This window comes from Desmodus rotundus, chromosome 3, assembly GCF_022682495.2.
Source record: "Desmodus rotundus isolate HL8 chromosome 3, HLdesRot8A.1, whole genome shotgun sequence".
NCBI classification, from domain to species: domain Eukaryota; kingdom Metazoa; phylum Chordata; class Mammalia; order Chiroptera; family Phyllostomidae; genus Desmodus; species Desmodus rotundus.
Window position 1 is genome coordinate 167,260,462 of NC_071389.1, and position 26,486 is coordinate 167,286,947.

The 26,486-nt window shown below is 37.9% G+C and overlaps 1 protein-coding gene across 1 annotated transcript in view; it reads left to right on the forward strand.

Annotated features, from left to right (window-relative positions):
* ITPR2 (inositol 1,4,5-trisphosphate receptor type 2) overlaps positions 1 to 26,486 on the forward strand; it is a 431,766-nt gene that overhangs the window by 266,323 nt on the left and 138,957 nt on the right. Inside the window, exons 38-41 of the mRNA XM_053921707.2 lie at positions 16,845 to 16,957; positions 17,942 to 18,125; positions 22,655 to 22,838; positions 23,653 to 23,909. Of these exons, the coding sequence (XP_053777682.1) occupies positions 16,845 to 16,957; positions 17,942 to 18,125; positions 22,655 to 22,838; positions 23,653 to 23,909 (738 nt within the window). The remainder of the gene's footprint in view (positions 1 to 16,844; positions 16,958 to 17,941; positions 18,126 to 22,654; positions 22,839 to 23,652; positions 23,910 to 26,486) is intronic.

The window sequence follows — 26,486 nt, forward strand, 5'->3', positions numbered from 1 at the left end:
TGAAAATGGACAAATGACAAACTGAATTGCAGAGAGTTTGAAGTCAGCTGATTTTCCTTCTCTGTAACTTTTGTGAGGCTAGATCTATTTGGGGGTGGGGGTATGTATTGTAGTGATGAGGATTTGGAGACAATGGAAAAATTGGAGAGGAGAGATATGGCAAAGAAGAGGGAATGCTGCTACAAGTTAAGGGAAACCTGGAAAGACTCTGGTGTCAATGAAATTGTATTCCCAGAAGACTTTCCACCGCGGCTTCAGGACTGGCTTGTGCTCAGAGCCAGTGTTTGCTCAGACAGAGGTGGGTCTGGACCAAACACCTTCGGGAGAGTCCCAGCTGGAGCTGCCCTGGACCAGACCAGGGACCGCCTATGCAGGCTGACCCACACTGTCCCGTATTGTTGAAGGTAACAAAAATTAATGAGGCAGATAAACCTGAAACTCTCTGTGGCTTAATATAATACACATTTACTTATGTTGGCATAACAAAAGTGAAAACCCCAATGTGAGTTTTCTGGCAGGACCGCTTTGTGATGACCTAGCGCTCCTGAGCCTTGGGTTCCTTCCACCTCGGGGTTCTGCATCTTCCTTGCTTGCTTCACCTTTTTGCATCAGGGTGCAAGAGAGGAAAGGACACAAGATTCCCACGTGGGCTGAATCCATGCCACTTGGGCTCACCTTCAGTTTGCTCCACTCAGTCACGCGGCCCCGGCTGACAACAAGAACGGCTGGAAGGGCCGTCTTGCTGTGTGCCCAGGAGAGAAGGGAAGGATTTGGGGAACAGCTGGCCAGCCTCTGGCACATGGCCTCTTCTGCAGTGAACCAGAGGGTTTGTCTTTTACTCTCCTGCATTGGTAATGACAGATTTACCAGGGCAGGGCTATCTGATGGGGGTTTATAAAACTTGTTATGTTTTCCAGAAGGAACAGGTATACTAATATTCTTCTATTCAAGCAGTTTAAATGTTAGCATGGGGGCAATATCATAATGGATCTTGATTCTGACTTAAGCAGAGGCTTCTGAAATGCAGGATGGAAGTGGCTTTCACAAACCAGAGAAACCCCTGGGGCAGTGCTGTGCCTCACAGTGCTCCTGCAGGGTCTCCCTGTGGCTGCCTGCCCAAACGCTTTACAGTTAAACACGGGTTCCCTTCTCTGTCCATTCAGAGGTAAAACAAGGGCAGAGGGACGTTGTCGGTGGAGGTTTGAAGTGAGATAAAGAGTAGATGAGGCAGAGCCATACAGGAGGTTATTTCAGGTGACAGAAGCTGCAGAGCACAAGGTTTTATGCCAAAAATGGAAGATTGTGCGGAAAGGCGTTGAGGAGGTTGCCACTAAAGAGACTGACGGAGGCTGAAGGGTGAGAGTGAAAGACAGGGAGAGATGCCTTAGGCTTTAAGATTTAACTTGCAGCTAGAGTGGGTTTAGGGGAATTCCCTCTGCCCTGCCATCCTCCAGTTGTCTTACATTGGTCCCACACAGGTCCCAAACAAAGTCACACCTATGTCTATATGCTGGTCTCACATATGCTTGAGAGTGATTCTTTTCTATTCGTCAGAGGCAAAATAGGGTGAAGGATATTTATGTCATAGTGTTACTCTATAGGTGATTTTGAAAAATGAGAATCCGATTCTATGAAAAAATTTCGTGAGGGAGATGTATCTGGAAATAGAGAGAAATGCCTGTGACAACATTGCTTACAAAACATTATTGCAGGTCTGCTAAGCCCTTGAGATAAAGGTAGACAATTTATTACATCCTCATAGACTTTAGAGTTTAGTGAGAAAGTCAGGTACCACCCGAATAGTTGAACAAAGGGATTAATTTCTTTTCCTTACTTCATTACTCCAAAGAAGTCCAGAGTGCTGTGAGCATATGGAACTGGAGGATGCAAGTTTAGCTAAGGTATGGGTGTCTAGAAAATGGTTTTTCTAGGAAAGTGACATTTAAGCTGTGGCCTTGAAAGGTGACAAGGAGTTGTTAGTGAAGGCACCAGGGGAATGGAGAACACAACATGTTTGAAGGCCACTGCATTACCAATGGGCTGATACCGAAAGTGATCCCTCCAACCTTTAAAAATCAGACACCCAGAAGCAAAAGGACTGCAGGGAAGGGACTGCTTACAGATCAGGTGAAGAGAGACCGGGAAAACGGGAAGGACTGGGGGAACTAAGATGACAGTGAATATGAAATAGGGGGGAGGAGATCGGGCAACAGTCAAGAAAAATTTGATTAGATCAGAGTTCTGCTTAATGGAGCTATTTTTCTAGGTAGAGTTCTTTTACTGCCAACTCCTGGCTCAGTGGTTTCAGTCAATGTTTTCCAGTTTTTCAAAAGTTGTCTTTAACATTCAATTAAAACACACGTACACTCAATCCACTGAGCCACACCAGCCAGGGCTAAAATATGTTGCAAGAATATTTGACTCTTGATGGTAGCCTAGGTGTCCTGTTAGTTTGCTGTGAGCATCAAATGACGTATTTGTGAAATTGTCCTGACATATACTCAAATATTGATTTAACTTGATTAGAATTTACTGATTTATTTGTCTCTTTTATTAAAACAGTTTGTGTTCTTTCCCCTCCTTCATGCTGGATCTCATGGAATGACTGGACTATGGTCCAAAGAAAACAACTGTATTCCCATGCATGCCGATTCTCTCTCAAGTTCTGGGGAAAAAACCTGACTTGATTGCCTAGTAGTGGAAGTGATTTGGGGACAGGGAAACAGCTGATGCCATGACTTTCCCACCTTCTCTAACTTGGTAAAGGTGTGAATAAACAGGTGTGTGGTCAGGTCTTCTCAGCAAAGTGCTGTAAGGAATTTCTCCTTTTCTTGGGGGAGCTGCATGTTTTTCTCATGCTTTGTTTGTTTAATTCTGAAGTGGTTGGTGACTAACACTGGTTTTTAGCTACATCTGGAAGATGTGTGGTCCTGTTTCGTGGGAAGGGGCAGAACGGTGGTGGGTGGAGCAAGCTGGTTGTAATTACAGTGTGCATTTGTTTGGAAAGATCAGCATATTAGCATGCAGTGGCCAGATTAATTAAACTCGGCTGGAATAATTCAGTATAGTTGGTTCCTATAAAAGCTAAATATTTTTTAAAATCTTGAGGTTTCCTGTAAACCTTATGATGATAGATGCATTTTAAATGTCTTTTCCTCTACTGTGAATTCTAAAACAACTTAACAACTATTCTTTTAAAACACTTTGCCTCCCCTTTCACCCTCCTTCCCCTCCACCAAACCAAACCAAACCAAACCAAAAAACCCTTACTCACTTATCAACAAAAATTCTAGCACCTTTCTGTAGGAAGATGCATTTCTTTTTTTTACAAATATATTATGTGAAGCATAATTTTTGAGAAGTTGTTTATAATTTTTAGTTTCTACACCTCAAGTAGTGTGCGGTATCCATGGAAACTGTCTAGCCTATATTCAGCGCCTGGGACTGCCTTCCCACACAGGCCAAGATGCACGCAGTCCTAGATACTAGCCCAATTTATTGTGCCTTAAACATTAGGCAGTTTAATGAGAAATTGGCTCCTAATTGACACATACAGTTTTATATTTAATTTGCAATTTGAGCCTCTTCACATTTACTAACAGATGTAACATTCAAAATGGGTGTCATTGTACTACATCTGTGGCACAGATGCACTTAAATGCAAGAACTTTGTGGCAAATAGCAGTAATGCCTCCACCACATAGCACTTTGCCACTTTAGACAAGACTGACAGTGTTTTCTTTAAGATATGCATTTAAAAAATTATCGAAAGAGTGAATTTGCACCAATCTGATGGATTTATTGTATATTTTTATATCAGCTTTATGGAGCTAGTCCCATTTACCCTGCTGAAGTATACAGTTCATGAGTTTTAGAATATTCACAGATTTGAAACAATACCCACTATCTAATTTTAGAACAGTTTTATTACTCCAGAAAGAAACCCTATACCCGTTAGCAGCCGCTCCCCATTCTTCTGCCCCCAAGTCCCAGTGACCACTAACCAGTCTGTTTTCTGTTTCAATGGATTGGCCTCCTTTAGACGTTTCATATAAATTCAGTTACAGAATCTGTGGTCTTTTTTTAAAGATTATTTATTTATTTATTTTTAGAGAGAAGGGAATGGAGGGAGAAAGAAAGGGAGAGAAACATCAGTGTGTGGTTGCATCTTGTGCGCCCCTACTAGGGACCTGGCCCACAACCCAGGCATGTGCCCTGATTGAGAATCAAATCAGCGACCTTTTGGTTCGCAGGCCAGCACTCAGTCCACTGAGCCACACCAGCCAGGGCTAAAATATGTGCTCTTTTATAACTGCCTTTCACTTAGCATAATGTTTTCAAGGCTTATTCATGTTGTATCATACCAGTATTTCATTCCCATTTTATTGACAAATAATTTTCCATTGTATGACTATATCACATTTTATTTACCACTTAATATTTCATGGACATTTGGGTTGTTCCTACATTTTAGTTACTATAAATAATGCTGCTATTAGCATTCATGTACAAGTTTTTTAATTTCTCTTGTGCGTATCCCTGTGAATGGGATTGCTGGGCCGTATGATAACTTTATGTTTAATTTTTAGGAGCTACAAAAGAGTTTTCAAAGTGGTTGCACCACTTTATGTGTCACAATTTTCTACATCCATAGACTTGTTTATTTTTTGTCTTTTTTATTGTATTTTAGCCATTCTAGTAGGTATGAAGTGGTGTCAAGGGGTGATATTTTTTTCAGGAGAAAAATTTCATACTATCCATGCTTCATAAATTAGTTAAATGCCTCTCTCTCATTTATTTACTTTTCCATTGCTCTTAATCTGTAAGTAAATACACCTCTTCTCTCAATCAGTTTCTTTACTAATTTTCAGGCAGGCCCAACTCAGAGCAAATGACGTCAAAACTGAAGATGGTGGTGAACTTAGGTGTTACATAGAACATGTAGCAATGAAAAAGGGAGAACGCTGAAAACAGTTTGATTCTAAGATTGAATCTCCAAATTCCTGGTATAATTTATAGTTCATCTTGCTTTATATGAACTGAAAAGTAGTTACAAAAGTAATGTCACATGCTGTGAGGCTTAGTTGTGTTGTAGTGCCAGCTTAAAAGACATTCTTACTTTTTCATTCAGTATAATTCTTCTCCTCAGATCTAATGTGCCATCAGTTCTGTTGCTAGACAGGAAATGAATGTTGCCAATTAAGCTGTGACACACCATTGATTTCAGAGTGGCCTGTAATTGGAAATGTTAAAATGTGTATATTAGAATTATTGAAATACTATAGAAAAGGAGTTGTGCTTCTCACTTGTGGGTTTTTTTTTTTTTTTTTTTTTTTTTTGGAGACAAACCAGTCATCTATGCTTAACAATACCCAGGGGAGAAAACAAGAGTTTTAATACCTCAAAGATTTGATAAATAACTTTACAAATGTGCCTTAATATCTAGCAGCATAAAAATGACATGATACACACACACATACAGATTAAGAGGAGTTAGTTATCGCCTTATTCTTTCCTAGTTCAAGAATATTAGATTAGCAACCCATAGTTAACTGAAGGGATTCATTTCCCTCTCCTCTTCAATTTTCTAATTAAAAAGAGCTGATTTATCTCAAATGTAATTTATTAAAGATGTTAAGCCTTCTGCTCCACCTGAGAACATTTTATCTTGTTTATTTCAAAAGCCACCTTCAGCAGGGGATTCACGGCCCATGGAAATCCACACTGACAGTGCAGCAGCACGCCCGGCACCACGGCTCTGCCAAGCCGGAGGTTCCATCTCAGCGAATGTGCTTTGCATGTGATTCAAAATGAAGTGTCAATTTCTTAATGCCCTGGACTGCAGTTGCAGTTGTAGATAAAGTGGTAAAATATCTGTCGTGGTGTATGCCATTGGGAATCCAAATGATTTCAAAACTGTTCAAAAGGGCTGAACAAGCCAGGTCAAAGACTTTCTAAGGTAGGCATTTGGCGCTCTGGGCTTTAATGAGCTCAGGCATCTTGTGGTTTGTTTGAATGGAGGTCTCATTTTCTTTTGATAAGACTTGTATTGGTGCTTTGACATACTGATGAAAGTTTAAAGAATTCCTAGTTTTCACTAGTTCGAAGTCACTGTCTTATAGTTTTTCACTGTGAAATTCTTTGAAAATTATGGTTAACATATAGAACACAATTAGGAGCTCATGGGAGCAGATAGTTACATTATAGTAGGTGAAATATATTGTCTCATGGACAGTTTGATGCCAGAAAGGGTCAAAATTAGACATACTCTTTGATGTCTAACAACAAGCATTGAAAGAAAGTGATTTTCATTTCATGATGGAAAGATGAGATAAAATAGAATTATCTTTAATTTTAGTATGTATTACAAATTATGACCCAAACAGAATATTTTTAAAGAGAATAGGGACTTATTCTCTTTTTAAAATGACAGTTGCCTATTAGAGATTATGTTAAGTCTGATTCTTGCATGATGTACAGAGTCAAGGTGGTTTCTGCATTGTTGGGTAAAATGTGAAAATTTTATTTCTACAGGTGGGTTGTAACAAGGGAAGAACTTGGATTTGTTTTTGTCATATTAGCATGTTCAGGTTCAGTGTGGGAATTGTTCATCTTTACTTTTAAGTAGTCTAACAGTTTGCTTGTTGGATTCCAACACAACTGCCTTGTTTTAGCCATAGAACATAGTTAATAAATTTGTGTACTACAATATTTAATATGTAAGTAACATTGAATATACCTCAAACGGTATACTCAAAGTTATAAGACATGATGTACAACATGTATCACAATCCATAATAGATTGCATTCAACACCAAATTTCATTGGTAAATATAGTGATCACTTCTTCAGAATCATTGATTTGTACCTTCATTCAGAAATAATTATTGAGTACTTAATGTGCCAGATTTTGCATGAGGTGTTGGAGTTCAGCCAAAAAGGAAAAAAAAAGGCACAGTCTCTGTGTTAATGGTGTTTATAATCTAAAGGGGAGACAGAAGTCATCTAAAGGTTGAAGTGAATAAATATAAAACTAAAACACAGGGGGAAGTACATGTTCTTATGAGAGGACTGAATGAGAACTGAGTTGGTGAGGTTAGAGAGGATGACTGTGACATTGCTGAGCTGAGATCTAGAGGTTGATTAGGATTCAGCTAAGCAAAGCTGGGAGTCCTGGGCAGGGGGAGGTTGGGGGGTGAGGGGCTCTGAGAGCCCGGCTGGCAGAAGGGAATATCATCTGCTACCATCTTGAAGCTGAAGGGAACGTAATGAGTCGTTGAAAGTCTTGTGTTCCAGAAGGAATATGTACCATATATTGCTGAGTATAATGCATGCTTTTTTTGCCCACATTTTTGAGGGAAAAATAAGGATGTGTGTTATACATGAGTAGTACTAATTCCATATCTATATAAATGTTTTTAATTCTTTTATTTATGCTTATGTGTTAAATGCGTAACTCTAGAATGTAATAACGATATCCATATGCAAAATAATACCCTGGAATACAATAATCAGTTTTATTTCTAAATATAATAAATAAAATATTGAATTAGAAATTAAAACAAAAGATTTTTTTCCTGAAGTTTGGGTCACAAGTGTGGGTGCGCATTATACACAGAAGCACATTATCCATGGCAGAATACGCAGATTGGTTCAGAGAACAACAGTGACAAAGGTTCGAGATTTGTAGGTGTCCGGTCATGGACGGTCACCTAAGCCATGCTATGGATTTTGGTCAGCATTCAAAGAGAGGTAGAAAGCCACAGAGCATATGTAGAAAGCAACCATAATTATGTTTAAGGCAAGCATTTTCTTTTAATGTAATTTGACTTTATAAGAAAGAATATTACAACATCATTTTTTACTTAGAAAGCATGATGACATAATGAAGACTCGTGAACCCCCAACCAGCTGAAGAATGAGAGCATCTTGTATCTACCTACGTGCTCTTGCTGCCCCTCTTGGAGACCGGCGGCAGCTCACACTTTTCATGCCACACGGCATGTCTTGTAGGACTGCTCTTTGTCTCTCTTTCTCAACCTTATGTTTCTAAGATTCATTAAGGTTTTGTTCATGTTTACCACTGTACAATATTGCATTCTCAGAATATGCCACAATTTATTGATCCATTTTCCTGTGAGTGGATATTTGGGTTGATATGAGTTTTATATGTTTCAAATTTTTTTTTTATTTTTCTAGGTTTTTTCATTTTTATTGTATGTTTTCCATTATTTATCCCCCATGCCCTCTTCCACCTCCACCCACCCCGCCCCCTGCAATCACCACACTGTTGCCCGTCTCCATCAGTTCTTTCTCTTTTTTGCTCAGTCCCTTCTGCCCCCAACCCTTATTTTCTGCTTGTTGTTTGTTTTAATCAATGCTAATATGAATGTGTAGGATGTGGTACTATGTGTCTCCTGGGGCACATGTTTTAGAATTGCTTATGTGAGAACATATGTTTTCCAGAGTGGTTGTACATAAAAATCAATTTTCATTCTCACAGTTGAGCCACATATGCTCAGCATTCGGTTTTGTGAGACTTAATTTTTGCCAATCTAGTGGATGTGAAATGGTGTCTTCCTGGAGTCTCAATTTGTGTTTCCATGATCACTGTTGCAGGTGGGCTTTGTTCATGTTTCTTGGCCACCTGTGTTTCTTATATGAAATGCTGTTTTAGTTCCTTTGTTCACTTTTGTACCAGATTATTTTTTCTCACTGATTTGTAGTCATTTTTTATATATTCCTATGTTCTGAATTCTAGTTGTCAGCTGTTTTATAACCCTTTTGATAATGAGTGGGAATAAATGAGAAGGGCACCAGGTGAATATGGAGAGAATGGTCAGGAAGCATAGTTTTTCCTAATGAACAATTATTGCATGATAATTTTATAAATATATTTAATATTTTTCTTATATTTCTTGTGATAAATATTAGGACAGAAAATTGCTCTGTTCTGACAGAACTTGGAATACTGGTCTTCATACTAACACTACTTTAAGGAAAGCTGATCTAAATTGGCTTCTGAAGGATTCGGCTTTGTACATGCACTAGGGATGGTTGAAATCTATGCACATGTAGGTGTCATTTTTCTGAAACCGTAACACACCTATCGAGTTTGCTTCAAAGTAATTTATGAAATGAATGCTGTTTTTCATTAGTCTTTTCTCAAAAAATTGTGGAAGGTGGAGTGGGATATTTGTGTCAGCAGTTGAAGGCTATGGCTTCTGGCACTGGGCATAGTCATATCATATATATACACACATATATAGTCATAATATATACATGTATATACAATGTATATACAGTATATATACATATATATATAATCAGTTGTGCAAGTCTTATTCTCCTTTCAACACTAAAATAAATATTACAGTCACTGTTTAGCACTTTTTGTGGGTGAGGAACAGAAAGCTTTTCATATGTAATTTATAATCTTTCAGATAGCTTTGCACTATGCATATTATTATATACAGATGGGGAAACTGAGTCTCGGGGCAAGTAAGTAAAATTCTGGAGATCAAAAAGCCAGGGGCAGAACCAAGACCTAAACCAATTACGCTGGTTTTGGAAACATTATAATTTCCACTAAGTGCACAGCTTTTCCATGCTGTGAGCTTCCGTAAATTGCACGGACTATGTGTTAAACTGTGTGTAGATGCTCTCATTTAATACTCAAGACAGGACCTTTCCTTGAAGGTGTGCAATGGAGACCTCATCTTCATTCCAATAATTCCATAACTTTCTCTCCTATCTTAGGAACTTCTACATATATTCTGAATTTATTAAAATTTAGCCTCATACTTCTTTTGTTAAAATGTTTGCATTGATTGATAATTAATGCAAATGTTAACTTTCCTTTTTAGGGACAGTTTCTAATATTTGGGAGGAAAGGAATGAGGTTTCTCTCTCTCTCTCTCTCAATCCCTCTCTCCCCCTCTCTCTCCCTCTCTCTCTCCCTCTACGCTCTCTGTTTGAGGGTGGTGGGTCTTCTACCATGTTGTTCCCCTGGCAGCTCTTCAGATTCATGTGCCCTTCTCACTGCCCTTGGGGCCAACACTCTCTTGATTATAGATCAGCAGATCATCGCTTGGAGCACAAAGACTACACTGAGAACGTAAGAGACTCCACAGAAACAGGGCGGTGAACACAGGACTGCAGAGTGCTGGTCTCTCCTCGTTATGTATTGTTCCTTACCTCTTGTTGCGCCACCTTGCAAAGTTGAACTTAAATATAATCTTCACTAAATGATGTGGAAATATAACAGGAATAGCAGCATTTGAACATCTAAAATAGCAAGCTATATAGGACTTTTCTCATCATCCAGGAGGAAAACTCTCCCATTGTACTTCATGTTGTTATTCAGATCAGGGTCAGTTCTCTCATTCATTCCCATCTCTTCCCGCTCCTCCTCTATCCTTTTGTGTTCTCCAAGACCTCCCATAGTCTGAGTCTATTATTGAGCTATATATCTCACCATACCATCCTTCAGGGACACAGAGTCATTGCAGAAGCTTTGAAATTACCACTTGAAATTCCATTTTCCTAGCCTTTGCTGTGAGTGCACATGTTTGCATTTGCAACATACTGATTCCATTTTTTTTCTCTAACAAACAGTACTCTAGTAGTATTCTATGCTCTATACCAGGGGATTATGGGCTTAGCTTCGGTGGTTGAGTGTGCTGCCACATGAGGATAATTTTATGAGGCAGTAATTTAATTTATGGTATGTGAGTCTAGTAGTTTTGCTTCAGTAGGGAAATGCTATCTAAAGCTTGCCTGTTCAGCTCTTGCTTATTTAGTCATCTCTGAACTCTATGTTCTGGACATCAAATGAAGATGGCTTACCCAGAACCCTAAAGAATTATGAGCAGAAAAATCCATCTCAAGTACTACTGGTAAGGGGTTGCATAAATTCTCGACCTCTGAACTTCAGCACGACCCTGGATTAAATGGTTGAAGTGTATGAATCTGTCGAGTAGGCTGTCAGAAAGTGTGTTTCCGTGAAATAGAATACCGAGAGGCTTTTATTGTACCCCAAAGACAACAGTTTCCTTTCTTCCTCACTAGGTATGGGGAGCAGACTTGTCTCCTAAAAAGCCTTCTCAGCAGCCCTGTTTGTTTAGAGGCTATGATATTTGATAAACTTTGAGTGATGACTGAAGTCACTTTCATCTCCAGCATCATCATTAAAATTTTAAATATCATTTGCTGTTTAAATGTTTAAATTCGCAAACAGACATCAAATGGTCTGGTGAGGATTTTGTATGTTATAAACCAGTATGATAATGTCTCAACTCAGCATATTTGAAAACTATTTTAGCATATTCTGCATAATTGCTTTGTACACCCCCTTTCCCAGTTCCTGACCCATGGTAGCAATGTAATATGTCTCTACAAAGAATATTTTTAAAGAAGGGAAGGAGAGAAGATGGAAGCAGATTGTCATTGTGGTATGTGAATAACTGGTTTGAAGAATTTCTATAGCTTTTGTTTATTTTATAAATTCTTCTTTACTAGACTTTTGAGACATCTATATGTTTTTCAAGATTATAATGATTGTGACCTGGTGTTGATGAAGAGCATCTTGTGAATGTATGCAGTAATGTTCCTATTGAAGTTGGTGTTTCTCATCTTGCGAACCCTGGGGAAAAGCATCTAGGGGAAGAATTGGCCTCTGTTCCTTGGCGTCAGTGACCAAGAAGGTCAAACCGGTAGACAGCTAGATGATAGGGCATTGGCTGCATTTTCCCAGAGGAGTTCCTGGAAGATGGTGGGCCAAATGTAACTCCTTTAGGATACGGCTGTGACAATGATTTATTGGAAATTAAAAATGTACCTTTTTACCCTTGGAAATTCAAATGATGAAAAATATCTAATCAGACATGCTGTCATTCAAGGAAATGATTAAGGAAACACCAAACTAGGCTAATACCAAGTTTAATGTTAAAGTGAAACTATGTGAAGTCTACGGATACAGGCAATCACCCCCGTGATTCCCCCAAGCCTATTAGTAGCTAATCTTTGGTCATTGGGGGAAATCCCTAAATTAAACATCTTTAGTTTGCAATTTTTATTACCCTTTGAATTTTCAGTTGAGAAGTTGGTTTTCTAGGATTCGAGTTGTGGTGTCATATTTTGATGTCTTGACGATATTGTCCACAATGGAAAAAAATATTACTTTAGTGTATAAGCTTTCCAAGCAAAAGAGAGCAAATGTGGAATCAGTACCTTATCATGTTGAACTCTTCATTCCCAATGCCGATAAGTCCTATTAAGGCCAACAGTATTGTGCTCTCTTGAAAATCAAAGAAAATTAGTCCTTCCTAAAACTAATAAATTTTTGTTATCCTTTTTATCCATGAAAGGCAGTCATTTTTAAGCTTCCTAATTTTTGATACATTGGGGGTGGTGCAGCAGGAAGTGGCCAGGATAAAAGCGGCCCTCCCAGATGTTCAGACTGCCGGCAAGGCTTCTGTGGCCACAGAAGACGCCTTTTTATGGAGATGTTTTGTTGTAATTTCAGAAGGTGATTGTTAGTTATCTTGGCTACTTTACATTTAGCACATCTGGGATGTGTTCACATGAAGACATTGGCTAAAAGCTATGTCTTGTGGCCTGGAATTGACTCTGATATTTAAAAGACTGGAAAGGACATTTTTTTGCTCCTTGGCCTAATCCAACAAAGACACCTTCGATGGGAAGCCCAGTTGGGAATTCATTTTGGAATTGAAGAGCAAGTACAGAAGTGAAACTGCTCAATTGCTGTAGAATTCTTTTCAAAATGGCTTAATGTGCTTGTAGTTCTTCCCCAAGTTTCTGCCGTGGCAGTGGTAGCCCTGAGACAATAATTTACAGCCCTGGCACCGGAATTTCTGACAGTGGTTCTGCAGTGACTTTATTTGAGTGAAAGGAACTTGTAGAAAGGACTCGCATCTGTGCTGTCACCACTGATACCCATCCCCGTGGAGAGCACCCCGAGACACGTTGGAACAAATACTGGCGTCTCATCCCTCAACTCAGAACTAGATGCTCGCCAACAGCACTCAGTTCTGTTAAGCTTGTGATGTAGCAATATCTAAAGTTTTTCCGTCTTAAATGAGGATGACCAAGACAAACAGAACATAATCCTGTTTTATCTGCAGCTGTTATTTGTTCATTTTTAACACCAACTGTGGAGTTTGAACTAAGGTAGAATCTTTTCCACTTTAGTTCAAATTGTAAAAATGTTCTACACAGTGCAGATTAAAAATATTAGCTCACAAGTATGTAATTCTAAGGACTGATTAATAGTGGACAAATTAGGATTTTAGGGCAGTTTATCATTTATTATTTTTGTCTTTTGCATTACTATATACGAATTTATTTTACTTTTGTGGGAAGGTTTGGTATAAAGTGAGAAAGTATATACAAAAGCACTTTGTAAATGATAAACTATTCCATAATCCGGATACTATTAGTACCAGCAAGAACAGCGTCAACTACACACAACTAATGTAGCAGTTACTGTGTGTCAGGGCTGTTCTATGTACTTTACATATTTTCACCTATTTAATCATCTCAGAGAACCAGTGAGGGCAAGAGTTCTGACTATTCCATTTGACAGTTGTGGGACTGAGGCACGTGGTGGTAAGGTAACTTGCTTAAGATCCTCCAGTTAGTATGTGGTGTAGAGGGCATTGGAACCCAGGCAGTGTGGCTCCAGAATTAAGAACCAAGATACAGGGAATCCCCTCCCCTTTCTATGGCATTCCTAATACTACAGTTAATATATAGGTGCTTCTAACTAGGCTGGAATTGGATAAGAAGAGTGTTGCTCATTGGATTTTGACGTCATTGAATCTGATAAGTACCTGTGATTTTTATCTGTCCAAAGAGAATTTAGAAATAATGGTAAACAGCATGCTTTTTAAAAATTTGGTGGGACGCAGTTCTACTCTGTGGTTGGTTTCGAACAACTTTATTCTTCTAGCAGTATAAAAGGCATTTTTTTAAAAACAAATGATAATTGCAGTTTTCAGTCTCCCTTTGAAAAATATTTTTGTTTATCTTTGGGCTTGTGGAATGATGGGGTTAAAACCCTCTCTTACAAAGAATTGAAAGGGAGCTATTTAGTTCACAAGGACCCGGGCTTCTATTCATAACAGGTTCTCTCCCAGACAGTGACACCTCTTGTGTAATTTCAAATAAAAATGCCCGGATTTTCACATTTTTGAGCTTTATTGATGACAGCTGAGCCAACTGTATCTTATAGCATTAGAGCGATAAGCAGTACAAAGGCCTGGAGAGGTGAGAACCGTGATCGGTACAACAAACTGAGCTACTCTTTAAAGAAATTTAGTCCTTCAGTTAAATTTTCTCCCCAACTTACAACTTCCATCCCACAGTTTATGGGTCTAAAAGTTCTCTATAGCCTCTCCTTTTACTGTCATGAGATACATAGTAGAAGGTCATTTGACTCGAAAGAAATATTTTGTTTTTCCTCCCCTTTTGGAAGGATCAGTCTTTGGCCAGCTGAAATTAATTCAACTCATAAAACTTTCTCTTAAAAAAAAAGGGAAGCACTGTTCTTTTCTAATGTCATCTCTAGGTGCCTCACTTAGGTTTTATAGGGGATAGTAGAGTAGTGTTCCTTGGTGGAATAAGCTGTTATACCTCACTGTTCCTTCCAAGACTAGTCATCGCCTTTACTCACTAAACCCCTATATAAAACAGTTGTAAAGGAAGTAAACGTGAAATAGGAAGCCATCATAAATTGTTTGTGTTCTAAAACTTAAGTATCAATAAATAAAAGTTGCTATAAAGATAAACAACACCAGACGCTCTGAGTGTCTATTAAAATTCTTGGCTCTGTGGCATTTGGGACACGTTTGTTGCACACTGGCTGTGCGCACGACAGCTTTGCTCTGACGACTGTATGGGTTAATAGGAGAGGTATACATAGAAAGCTGTTTCCTCTTTGGTGTTTCCACAGGACCTAATATACACTTCTGTGATGGAACTGACCTTATTGTAAACTCCTAGAGGGGATAGTTGTATCTTATTAACTTAGATAATTCCTAAAACACAGTAGGTGCCCAATCACTTATTTGTAGAATGAAGAGGGAAGACAGGCTGTGTCCACAAGAAAGAAAGAGGAGTGTTTTAGGCAGAGAGTATTACCGTATTTTTCATACTATGAGAAGCACCGGACCATAAGATGCACCTAGGTTTTAGAGGAGGAAAATAGGAAAAAAAATTTTTGAAGCAAAAAATATGGTCCTGCTCCTGCCTATGACCCCACTCCACTGCTACTCCCCCCTGCCCCCGCCCCCTGCCCCAGCGAGCCAGGTAAGCTACATTTTAACTATAAGACACACCCCCATTTTCCACCCAAATTTGGGGGGTGTGCATCTTATAGTCCGAAAAATACAGTAAGTGACCAAGGAGAAAGACTTAGAAAGCTGTGGTTAAGAAGTCATTGCCTAGTTCACTTTGGTTCAAGTATAATATGGGAAACACAGCTAGAAGCTACAGCTGAAAGATTGAATAGGTAGTATTTCACAAATCATTGTCAAATTGGGGGGTTAGTAAATGACCCCTTAAGTTTGCAGCCTAGCTGACCAAAATGATGGTGATCTCCTTTAAGTAAATGGAAATTGAAAGGAGAACAGGTTTGAGAGAGAAGGACTACGCTGTTCTGGGAAATTGAGTTCGAGGTGCCAGCAGAACCTCCAAATGTAAACAAGGAATTCTAAGAGGAACAGGATGAGAAGCTTAGGAGAGCAAGGTCAAGGCTGGAGGAAGCACATTTGGCAATTGGATCTGTAGAATTGATTGCACAACCAAAGATCAGGGGAAATGGCTGACAGGAAGAGGGAAGATGAGAGGGGGACAACAAGGGAACTGAGGACACAGTTTCTTAAAGGCTTGAGCAAGGAAAACCAAAGCATGATAGAAAGAGAGAAGGAGCAGTGAGAGTCAGCCGGCACAACATGAAGGGGGCATGCAGCGAAGCATGGAGAAATAGCCTGGAGTTTGCAGGCAAGGACTGAGTTCAGGTCTTGCTCTCAAACGTGGACTGCAGGAGGGGCAGCTAATCACATCAGTTCTTGGGCCATCGTTTCCCTACCGGCATGATGGGAATAACGCCTCAGTAGTTGATGTGATCATTGAAATACTTTACATGAATATGCTTTAAGTAATACCTGATAAATTACTCTGATCTATTAAAATAATAATAAACAATAAATTGGAAGATTTTAGGTTATCTGTATTTCTTAAGTACATGTGAGTGACCATATCACAAAATAGATTATTTTAAAAATGTCCTGTAACCACTACAAAATTGAAGACTAGGAATATTAAAAGTGCATGTTTTATAAAGGAAGACACTGTTTTTACCTACTGTCTTTTGATTAAGCTCTTGGAGATTAAATATGATTCACTGTTTTATCAAGCTTAATTTTCCTAGCCTGTTTTACTAAGCTCCTCTAAATGAGACGTTCACTCTTCAGTTCTTAGGGTGTTTGTTAATCTGTTTCTCTTTAGGTGCCGCCAATATTCTTGAATATTCTTCAAAAGCCAAAAGCTTTTGAAGCACCTCACATTCATAGCATTTTTTATTTTCTTAGTACAGTCTAACTACTATATTTTATTTTTTTATTTCCAGGAGAAACAAAGTTGCTATTTTCTTGGGAAGTATTTGCCAAATTTTATTTCCAAAAATATTATGCAGTATAAAATTAATTTTTTCCACATCTCAATATCAATGATGAAATGCATTTAAGTGGCACTTTAATGTACTGACATTCTTTTATTAGGGAAAGAAACAATAACAACACCTTTCTTGTTCTTGTTACTAGGGTAACACATTAAGAAAAATACTCCTGAATCGATACTTTAAAGGTGATTATGGAGTGAGTATAAATGGACACCTTTCTGGAACCTACTGCAAATCTGCACAAGGGGGAGGCAAGTCTTTTCATTTTATTCTTCATTTTAAGCTTCTCATAACATCTTTATGCTGGTACTCTAGCATTTTAGTTAAAATAGCACAAATGTAAAAATTTCATTTAAAAAGCACTATTATCAGTGATAAAAAAGGAGGAAATCCTATTTGCAACAACATGAATGGACCTCGAAGGCATTATGCTACATGCAGTAAGTCAGACAGAGACACACAAATACCGTGCAATCTCACTGTGTCTAATCTAAAAAAATACCAACCTCACAGAAACAGATGAGCTTTGTGGTTGCCAGAGGTGAGGGGCGGCGAGTAGGAGCATTAAATGAAAGTGGTCAAAGGTACAAGCTTTCAATTATAAATAAATCCTGGGGATGGAATGTGCAACATGATGGTTATACTTAATGCCGTATTGTGTATTTGAAAGTTGCTAAGAGAAGAGACGCTAGAAGTTCTTATCACAAGGGAAAAAATTACAACTATGTGATGCAGTGAATGTTAACTAATCTTTTATGGTCATCATTTTGCAGTAAATCATATATCATGTCATTGTGTGGCACACCTTAAGTTTATGTTATATGTCCACTGTGTCTCAATAAAACTAAAACAATAAATGAAAAGCACAATTAAAAACCTTTCTACCATTTCAGGTTCATAAAACAACATATTTAAACATTAGAATTAATTTTGTCTTTTAACTTTGGGAATTAGTTACCATAATTTCTTAATATATAAATTAAAGACAAAAATAAAGCTAGTTTTCTTTTACTAAAGTTTTTTTATTATGAAAAATCATTTACAGGTGGCATATATTTAATAAAAAGTTATATTTCTATAAACTTTTGATTTAAAAAGAAAACCAAGCTTCTAATATATTTAACTTTGTAGGGAAAGAGTCCCAATTTTAAATATTCTTAAGGTCTAAGGATTTGAAAACCTTATTTGTTAATAATGTCTGTAAGGTCTATTTAATTTATATTTCCTAATCACAGGAAGCTTTTCTGGACAAGACTCAGATAAGATGGGAATATCAATGTCAGATATTCAGTGTCTACTGGATAAAGAAGGGGCTTCTGAACTTGTCATCGATGTTATAGTGAACACCAAAAATGACAGAATTTTTTCAGAAGGCATTTTACTTGGCATTGCATTGCTGGAAGGAGGGAATACACAAACTCAGGTATCTACTTCTCATGATGGGCATTATATTTGTTATTTGCATTTATTTACTTGTCATAGAAACCAAGGGAAAGTGATGCTTTTTTCTTTTAGCTTCTCATGACTATATGTAAACCAGACTTGTATCACATTTTCCTCATACATGTTTTTGACTTGCTATAGATACAGAGCTTCACAGGTTATTCAATGAAGCAGAACATCCCTAAGAAGCATCCTTTCTAACATTAATACCAGAAACTCAGAGTTGCTTAGGGAAATTTTAGGCTGACTTTCAGCAGATAAAAATGACACTTGACTCACCTAAGCAGTAAATGTATTAATTAAAAGAGATACTATGCATAAATTCCTCCCACAGTATTTGGCATCACAGCAGGTCTTGGTGACATTCACCGCCCCTCTCCACACATCCGCCCTTATACATATTTAGAAGTTTAGAACAGTAACATTACTGTTGCCCCGAGTCCCCAGCGCTCATTTCCCTGACAAGTCTGAGTGAGTGGATTTTTCACTCGCAGGGCGAAAGAAGAACCGTTTCATTTGTTCGCGCAGCTCAGGGCGGGCTGATTTGAAAGCCATCATTCATTGATCTAGCACTCTACCACAGCAAGCAATATGCTCACCTGCCTGCAAGCTCAGACCAGTATTTCCAGAAGGGACAATTTGCACCTTGAAACTCCTGCCAAGTTTCCCCTGGGTTCCTCCAAACCCAAAGGGAGAGCACACTGCGTGAGCAGGAGAGCTGAGAAGTGCTCACAGAGGAGCCTCCTACTCCTGCCCCTGGCTACCCTGCTCTCTCTACGCTTGCTGCAGTCAGAGAAGTAAACCATGCTTACGCCTAACCGGAAATTCCAGAATCCATTTTCCGTACTCATGGCAAATAGAAGCCACACCTGATTAAGAAATAGAATATTTTCCTTTATTTAGTGATCAAATACAAGGAGCAACAGGAATTTCATGATATGAAATATCCGATAGCAGGGGCCTTTAGGAATAAAGGCCTCATGAACAGTAAATAGAACAATAGCAACAACAACAACAAAACAGCCTTAAAATAACCTTAAAATAAAATTTATACTTCTCAGTTAGAAAACAATTCTAGTAAATTCTGGTCAGGAGTGATGGCTCTGTGACTGAACGGTCCTTCTTTACAGCGTCTTCCCTGACTGGCTGGGGCCTTTGGCCATTACTCCTTTATCTGAGATCCCATAGCGCTTATTTCTTTAATGTTCACTTGGTCCTTTGCCTGTACTCCAGCACAGGTCCTTCTGAGGGAAGTTGTGTGGAAGGGGGGAGGGGTGGTGGTGGGATTTGAGTGGTTTTCTGGGAAATTGTCTTCCTTCTACAACCAGATATTCAGCTTGGATTTTCTAAAGAAATTGTCTAGGCAACTGCATAACGTTAGGTGTAGATTGTCCAGAGAATAGAAGTGGAAGAGTTGGGGGCATCTTTAGGTAGAAGCAATCCTTGGGATTACAGTACTTTCTAGATTCCTGTTTCTGGGCCTCTGAGAGTCATCAGATGGGATCATCTTCTTTTGTTGTTACTGGTATGACATCTTGCCTCCTCTCCAGTTAAATTTCCTTTTTTCTTAAAGTGGGGGATCATGTTCTATTCTGTATATCTATAGTGCTTTATATCCATTCAACTGATATTTTTAATGGAACAGAATTAAATTATTTTGTATATGAAAACATTCTTTTAAGACAGGTTGTGACAATCTCATTTGCCAGCCTTGTCCCATTTGGTTTCTCATGTGTCTGCATCGGTGTTTAATCCAGATGTCAGTTCAGTGTTCCTGGCTCGAAAAGACCTGGTTGAGGTCAACTGGAATCCTATTCCTTGTTCTTCAGCAGTCTGAAAACAACGACTCTTCAAGACTTCTTCCAGCTCCTAGGGGCTTGTACATTCTCATAGTCTCCATAGCTACTCGTGCCTTCCTTTCTTTGTTCATGGGTTCTCTTGACATCCCTCTCTCTGTGTTACTGAGATAAGACTTTGATTCCCATACTAGCTACATAAGTCAATTTATATATTTAATGTACTTTATTCAACATTGGTTGAGGGGAAGGATAGAACAGGTACTTACTTTACAATTTCAAATTGAACATTAATAATGAGTACCAGGTACTGTTCTTACTGCTTTATGTGTATCAACTTGGTTAATCCCAACAACAACCTATGAGGTAACTTTTGTATTATCTCATTTTAGCAAAGAAAATTCTGAGATAAGTGGTTTAAATTTCTTATCTAAGATCACATGGTTCGTTAGAGATAGAGTCAGGATTCAAACCCATGCAGTCTGGCTCCTGAATCTGTGCTCTTAACCACTATGAACATCTTTCTAAAATAATCTTTTACATCCTCACTCTTGGGAAATTTCTCTGATTGATTCACCCTGTATCATGGCCTGGTCTTTCTCCTCTCTAGTTCCTCACTGCATTTCCCTTTTCTGCCCTCCCACTTCTAGTCTCACCCCTCCTTTTTCGGGGAAAGTCCTTCCTCTGTTACACACATCTGTTTTTCCATCCCCCTTGGCTCCTGAAAAAACCTTAGAGTTTTCCCCTGTACTCTAAGTGTCAGCTTATGGAGATCATTTCCTAATGAAAAACCCTATGCTCAGTAAAAGAAATCCATTGAGACTGTATATACATATTTAAAGCACACTTTTTTGTCTTTATTAAAATTATAATGTTCAGATTTGTAGGGCCCTGGTTTAAAAGAGACATGGTCTGTGTAAATAATTTGTTGTTTTGAGCTTAAGAAGTTACTTGATAAATTTATGATTTAGAGTCAGAGAATCTAGATTTAAATCCTAGCTCCACCAGTCGGTTACATAATATTGGGCAATCCACTTGTCTTTTCTAAAGCTCCTTTTTAAAATTTTAAAGTGGAAATAAGAACACTGTTTATTCATCACACAGTTATATTGGAAGTTTCAAAGAGATAATAGATGCCAAGGAGCTACATAAATTATAAAACTTTGTTTTAATAGAGCCACAGAGTTCCTGTGAATTCCTCCTCATCAATATATTGGAACTAACCCCCTTCAACTTTCTAACTCCATTATATATTGAAAATATTAGGGTTTAAGCATCAGCTTAATTTGTGGGCCCAGAGAGTTCTATGAATGCTGCTTTTATCCTTTGAATTAACAGAACCAGCTCGACTGTTTCACTGTAGTTGCCATGGTAACTGTGGCTTTTTTGGCCTGCTTTCTTGAGGGGTTGCTAGCCCTCTTCTTAGGAGTTTCCCATTGTAGATATGAAGCCAGCTTCTAAGGCTTTGTAAACCTCTCTGTAAATACACGTTGCAGATTCTGAAAATTTCAGGACAGACAACCATTTCAAAACCCGACATCGTTAGCGTCTCACCTGTAAGTCCTAGCACTTGTGGTCACGGTTCCAGGCACTCCTGGAAAGCATATCTGTAGGAGCCAAACTCCCCAGAATTGTCTCTTTAGATTGACTGAATTATGGTCAATTCTACTTGACTGGGAAATCTTTGTTTTTTCATAATTTTTCTTCACACTGTCTCACACCAAGGTTATAGAACTCTCTTAATCACCACAGTCAATGAGATCATTATCTTCTAATATTTTTACTTTATTTCTCTTGTTTGTGTTTTGTCTAGCCCATGGTTTAGTATCAACAAAATTTCCCCATCCAGTGCAAATTCTGTCTTCTCTAGAGTGTCTCACTTTCCTTTCTCCTGCCTCTTCCGGATGTTTCCAGAAGTCCCTAAGCAGATAATGATTAGGGCAGATATTTCCCAGGTCCAGTATTTCCACCTCTTACTAAGATATACTTCAATCATCCTTTTGGTGTGGAATCCTTTCTACATCATTATGAACTATAAAGCAGAGTTTGTTTTATGGTGGGCTTATCTCATGCAAAGCAATGAAGCTAATGAAGTACCAAACGACTTAGTCCCCATTTATCAGTGGGTCCTGTGAGTGAGGTTATGACGGTTACATAGTCTAAATTAGCTGTACTACAATTTAGAGAAAAAGAAAAGCAACAATTTGTGACTCTCCATAAAGTCATTTGCACAGGATGATCATTAGATTAGTTGGTGGTTGTGTTCTAGATGACAAAGTTGTGAGGGCAGGGACTGTGGCTGTTTTTCCTTTTTGTACTATCTCTAGTGCTAACATAGCATCTGGCACAGAGTAAGCACTCAATAAATATGTGTTCAATTAATACATGAATTTATAATAACATAAAAACCAAAGTTGCATACAACTTCTTTATTGCCTCTGCAAATTTTTTAAATAAATAGTTAGGATGAATTAAATAACATATGAAAATATGTTGGAATTTAGTAGAAGGTGCTAAGTAAATATAAGCTATTATTAGTAAACATTAAATAGTACAGGAGACTGGCAAAAGCTGTCAATTTATTATTTATGAAATGATAGTGAGCAGCACATTAAATGTGTGATCTTATTTATATGCTTATGTTTATTTCAAGCATAAAAACACTTTTTTTCTCTGCTTGGGTATTGACATCTTAAAATGTGTTTCCTTGCAGTATTCTTTCTACCAGCAGTTGCATGAACAAAAACGATCAGAAAAATTCTTCAAAGTTCTCTATGACCGAATGAAGGCTGCTCAGAAGGAGATAAGATCAACAGTGACAGTTAATACCATAGACCTAGGTAACAAAAAAAGGGATGATGACAATGAGCTGATGACATCTGGTCCACGAATGAGAGGTAAAGAAATATTTGAGTACATGGGAGAGTAGAAGGGGAGGAAAGAAGATAACTCAGTGTTTAGATCTCACCTGTCTCTGTCATCTCACTTGTCTTAGTCGAGTGAAAAAACTGTACAGGATCAAACCCAAACGATGCATTATTGATGCCGAGCAACTACAGCAGGTCCTTGAATATCATTTCATTCAACGTAGATCATTTGGTGATAATGTTGATGAGATGCCAGAAGAATTTAACTCTTGTTTATATGATTTAGCCAAAAATGGTTTTGTCATATGTCATTTTGCTTGAAGTCACAGAACCTATCCATGGCATTAAGTGAGGGCCTACTGTAGTAACTTGAAAATGTTTGATTTCAATGTGGAAGGCATCGTAAAGAACAAGTGTCACAAACCTCTTGAATGGTAATGAAGTTTAAATTTTAAGGACAGAAATTATAACTCTAGACTCTAAAAGATTCTTGGTTTTTCAAATAACAAGGTCATCAGTGTAGTAAATATAAATCATAAACAATTAACAGTTTAAAGTTTGCCATATCTCCCCACCTTTTTGTATTTGTGAACTCTCATATTTGATATTTATCAGAAAGACACAAACCCCTCTAACAGTGGTAAAGCATTAAGACCTGTTTTTAGCGTCCCAATGCAAATTTAATTTCTTAGTTGCTACCTCAGATTCGTTTGGGGAAGTTATTGCACTTCTTGTCAGATGATATTTAATTCAGGTGTTATAGAATTGGGGCCCCTGGTGATCTTTTTTTTAATTAGCAAAAGGAAATTAATTTAGAATTATAAGAGTACTTCTTTATTTTCAGTAAGAGATTCATCATTACATTTAAAAGAGGGAATGAAAGGGCAATTAACAGAAGCTTCTTCAGCAACATCCAAAGCATACTGCGTATACAGGAGAGAAGTGGATCCAGAAATAGACATGATGTGCTCAGGACCAGAAGTGGGAAATGCCGAGGAAAAGTCCGCAGAGGAAGTAACCATGAGTCCCGCAATCACCATCATGCAGCCGATCCTGCGGTTTCTTCAGTTGCTGTGTGAGAATCACAACCGGGAACTGCAGGTATTGTTCTAGTCTGTGTGAAAGCTGAGCAAACAGCTTGTGGTTGTAAGCAATTCAAGTCAAACCTAACAAGGAGATTAGGAGTTTTGGAGATAGTCAGTAAAGCCAGTAGTGCTCCTCTGAAATGGGAAGACACTTTTGTACCTCAGCGATAAAAATGAAATTCCTTTATGGATGAAAAAGTCAGGCTCATAAGGTTTCATTCTTTACAACCTCAAATCAGGTTGTTTTAACCTCTGTGAACACCATCTAATCCTAGTATTCTGGTGTTTGTTGAGGAAGTCACATTTGCCTCAACTGTGCCTTCATGGTTTTATAAATTTTAGGGGATTTCATCATTTACAGCCCAACTCATACTGCATGAGTGAGGATAGAGATTACATTCATTTGCCTTTATTAGAAATAGAGTTAGTAGAGAAGATGATTTTTTACAACAGTGGAAGTTGATACCTTTGTAAATCAATACAGTCCTGGCTTTACATCTTCTGTGGTACATTTGCCCTTGTCAAGTCAATGAACTTAGGGTTACCTAGGGATTTTGGCTTTTTATTTTTTTAATTATTTGCACACACTGCTTAGATTGCTATGGCAAAACCACATGAAAGGTGAAAGAATTTTTAAAAACACATATCTAATATTAAAGAGACAGCAGATTTGAAGTTATTTTCTCTAGTAAAGGTCTAGACCAGAGATTTTCAACCAATGTGCGGCAAGAATTTTTAAAACATGCAATACCTGACTAATTAGTCGGGGTCACTGACCTTTTTTCCCTTAGATTGTCAAATTAAAAAATGGCAACAGCTAACACAATAGTAGCTATCTGATGTGATAAACCAAAATTGTACCTATTTTTTTTTGTCAAAACAGCAAAAACAGTATTTTTTGGTGTGCCACAGAATTTTAGTAGTTAATTTATGTGAGCCATGAGATGAAAAAGGCTGGAAGTTGCTGGTCTAGACTACAGGTGTTCTGAATTGTTAAGAGATGTATTTATGTAAATTTAATTATAATCCTCCAAGGGGATAAGGCCCGGAACTGATGAACAGTAGGCACCATGACCCTCATGGACCACCGCACCACCCCTTGGAGAGGGCTGCCGCAGAGCTCTTGGCCTGCGAAGCCCAGAAGCATTACGTCCAGAGGGAGGGCACTGGATATGCCTTCGTGCTTATTCCTGACCCACCTAGTCTGTCCATGTAGGAAATAGATATATTATATAGAATCCAATCAAACATTTTACTGATAGGAGTGTGGGATAAAATAATTTAGAAAATGCTACTTATAAAATAGTTTTGATTTAATAAGGATAAATGGTAGAGTTATTCAATAGCTCATATGTGGAAGCAACCCATGTGTGCATTGACAGATGAATGGATACACAAAATGTGGTGTATATGTAGGATGGAATATTATTCAGCCTTAAAAAAGGACATTCTGACACAACATACATGAACCTTGGGACGTTGTGTTAAGTGAGATAAGTCAGTCACAAAAAGGCAAATACTGTGTGATTCCACTTATCTGAGGTTCTTAGAATAGTTAAAATCACAGAGTCAGAAGGGAGAATGGTGGTTGCCAGCGGCTGAGCGGCGGGGGGGGGATGCAGAGTTGTTGATTGGTATGGACTTTCAGCTTTACAAGAAGAAAAGGGTTCCAGAGATGTGGGTGATGGTGATGGTATCTTAACATTGTAACTATATTTAATACCCCTGAAGTATACATTTAAAAATGATGAAGATGGTAAATTTGAGTATATTTTACCACAATACAAAAAATTGGGGGAAAATTATAAAAACAAACTAAAGAATAAATAGAAGAAATAAATTCAAAAAATAAATATATAAATAGAAATAAATTAAAATAAAAGCTTTTATTTTTGTTTGCTCTTTCACAAGGTTTACATACCCCGAGAAAATACTATTAACAGTTTGTTTTTCATTCCAGAAACTTTTATGCACATATAAGCCTATTGAACTGTAAGCACGTAAACATTTTCTAAAAGCACATTGTATAGAGTTCTTCAACTTAGTTATTTTTAGTTACTAATGTGCCTTATTGCTAAATTACTTATTACTGCTCTCTTTTTATATCAGTACTTGTTGGTGCACCTCATTTTTATAGCTTCACAATATTCCATTGTTGGGTGTACTGTTGTTTATGAGACCAGTCACATTATTATGGATATAGTATGGTTTCCAGTTTGTGCTATTACAGATAATATGCAGTGACTCTCTTGTGAATACACACACACACACACACACACACACTTTTGAATAGTGGAGTTGTAAGCTGAAAATTTTGATAGGTGCTTTCAAGCTGCCCTCCAAAATGGTTGTATCATTTGGCATTTGAAGCTGCACTATTTATACGGGATCATTACTTGAAAATGTGTTGCTTTGTTTCCTAATGAAATTCTTTCTACTTTCCTTTTCCTTTTCCTATTATCTATTATTTAACCCTCTCTGTATAGTTTTAGGATAATGACATCAAGAAATGCTTGATAAGAAGATAAATATAGGTGCTTGAGGCAAAAGCCTAAGAGTCTTCTTTTTCCCTTAAACCTAGGATGAAATTTAA